This window comes from Cyprinodon variegatus, unplaced genomic scaffold (assembly GCF_000732505.1).
Source record: "Cyprinodon variegatus isolate N-32 unplaced genomic scaffold, C_variegatus-1.0 Scaffold3415, whole genome shotgun sequence".
NCBI classification, from domain to species: Eukaryota; Metazoa; Chordata; class Actinopteri; order Cyprinodontiformes; family Cyprinodontidae; genus Cyprinodon; species Cyprinodon variegatus.
In genome coordinates, this window is record NW_015153868.1 from 5,650 (window position 1) to 7,474 (window position 1,825).

General features: G+C 36.7%; 1 protein-coding gene across 1 annotated transcript; it reads right to left on the reverse strand.

Moving 5' to 3' along the window:
* Positions 1 to 247: 247 nt before the first annotated feature.
* Positions 248 to 1,732, reverse strand: LOC107081214 (GTPase IMAP family member 7-like). The gene has a single exon (XM_015369416.1). The coding sequence runs from the start codon at positions 1,432 to 1,434 to the stop codon at positions 808 to 810; it is 627 nt and encodes a 208-aa protein (XP_015224902.1). The 5' UTR covers positions 1,435 to 1,732; the 3' UTR covers positions 248 to 807.
* Positions 1,733 to 1,825: the final 93 nt, after the last annotated feature.

Below are 1,825 nucleotides of genomic sequence, written 5' to 3' on the forward strand. Positions count from 1 at the left end.
ATGTCATGTGTTGTGAATTGGCGCTATATAAATAAGCTGAATTGAATAGACTCTTCTATCCTCATTTTCCATTCCTGCTTTGAACCAACAAAGTCTTTCCAATCTTATATTAAGACAACTTGCTCAGATGGTTGAAATAACATTGAGTATTATCAATGATATAAACAAACACAAAACAAAAGCAGGATGAGAGATAAAAAACAATAATCAAAAGTTTATTTTCAATAAAAAAGTTTAACATCACAAGCAATAATATAAAAAAAATTGCGAACAACAAATTAATTAAAACATTCAGACAGGCATGAACATTAAGTAAAAAACAATTAGAAAGCTAAAAAATAAACCTTTTGTAAGAAAACATAGAAATGTCTGCCTTCTATACTGTAAAGCTTACAAATTCTCTTAAAGCACCGTGATCTAACAGCAGAAAATACCTTCTAACTCAACTTTGCAATTGGACATAGTCGACTGCTTCCTCAAAGTCTTTCCTTCTACGTAAATTTTCCGAATTGAATACCTACCTGGTGAAACATAGTATAGAATAAAGGATAAAATATTGAGTTGATATAGTGGCCTTCTCAGAAAAAATGCATGACACACATAAACACGATAAACAAGTTTTCTACAAAAGACAACACTTTATGGCCAAAATACAACTAAGAAAAACTGATTGAGAACTGCTGCTGCTAGTTCAAACAACAGACCCATGATATAAAATATTATTCTATAATGGGAGGTTTCATAATTGCTATGCCATCTTTACCATTTAACCAGTTAACATTTAAGCAGGCCACAGTTGTAGCAGATTCATTTATCGTTCAGCAGGTCGCTGGTGTAGCAGTTGCCTCCATTGACCTTTATCAACTCATCGATCTTTTGGATCAGATCAGTAACTTGTGAGCGGTTCTTTTTATCATAGTTTTCAAACACATGGTATCTTTCTCCACAGTCAGAGATCAGCTTCTTACAGGAATCATCACATGAATCTTTAATATAATCTTCAATGGACATGTCATCTTGTTTTAGTGCGCCTCCTTTGGTGAAAAGGATGATTGTAAACTTTTCATAATTTTCTCCCAAAACTCCCTCAATAAGTGTGAATGTCTCTCTGTCCTCTGGTGATAATCTGCCGATCGGTAGCACCAGCAGGAAGACATGTGGACCTGGAGCCAGAAGATCAATGCATTTCATCAGCTCTTCATTGACCTGCTCAGGTGACAGATTGTTGTCAAACAGACCAGGAGTGTCGACAACAGCAAGACAACGACCGTCTACTTCAGTTTCAGCTTTTTGACACTTCATAGTAACTGACTGTGGAGATGCTTCAGTTTTAAACTTAATTTTTCCCAGGATGGTGTTTCCTGATGAGCTCTTCCCACTGCCGGTCTTCCCAATCAGAACAATCCGGAGACAATGAAGGCTGCAGGACTCCATAGGACCTGGAAAATTATAACAATGATGAGGATAAGAAACTGAGAACCTTTTTTATATTTCTGAATCAGGATCTCAAAAAATGTAAATCCTCAACCTAAAGTTAGAACACTTGCTCTAAACAGGAGAGAGTGGTCATCGCCTGTGATTGGCTACTTTTCAGGAAATCCCCCTCTAGTATTTTGATCCTAGTTGCCCCTGGTAATATTAGCAAAGCATCTGTAGGGTAATAACTGTTCTTTTCGAGATCAGAGTTCTGACTTCATACGCAGCAGCCAAATGTCATTGATTGACAGTTTTATAAACACCAGGGCTCTCAACTCTCTCAAAAATTGACTGTGAGACACATTAATTCCATCAGGTGCAAACTCTTACACACCTTCACTTCTCAAAT

Excerpts from the sequence above, each read along its gene's own strand:
- LOC107081214 (XM_015369416.1), bottom strand. The coding sequence starts at position 1,434 with ATGGAGTCCTGCAGCCTTCATTGTCTCCGGATTGTTCTGATTGGGAAG.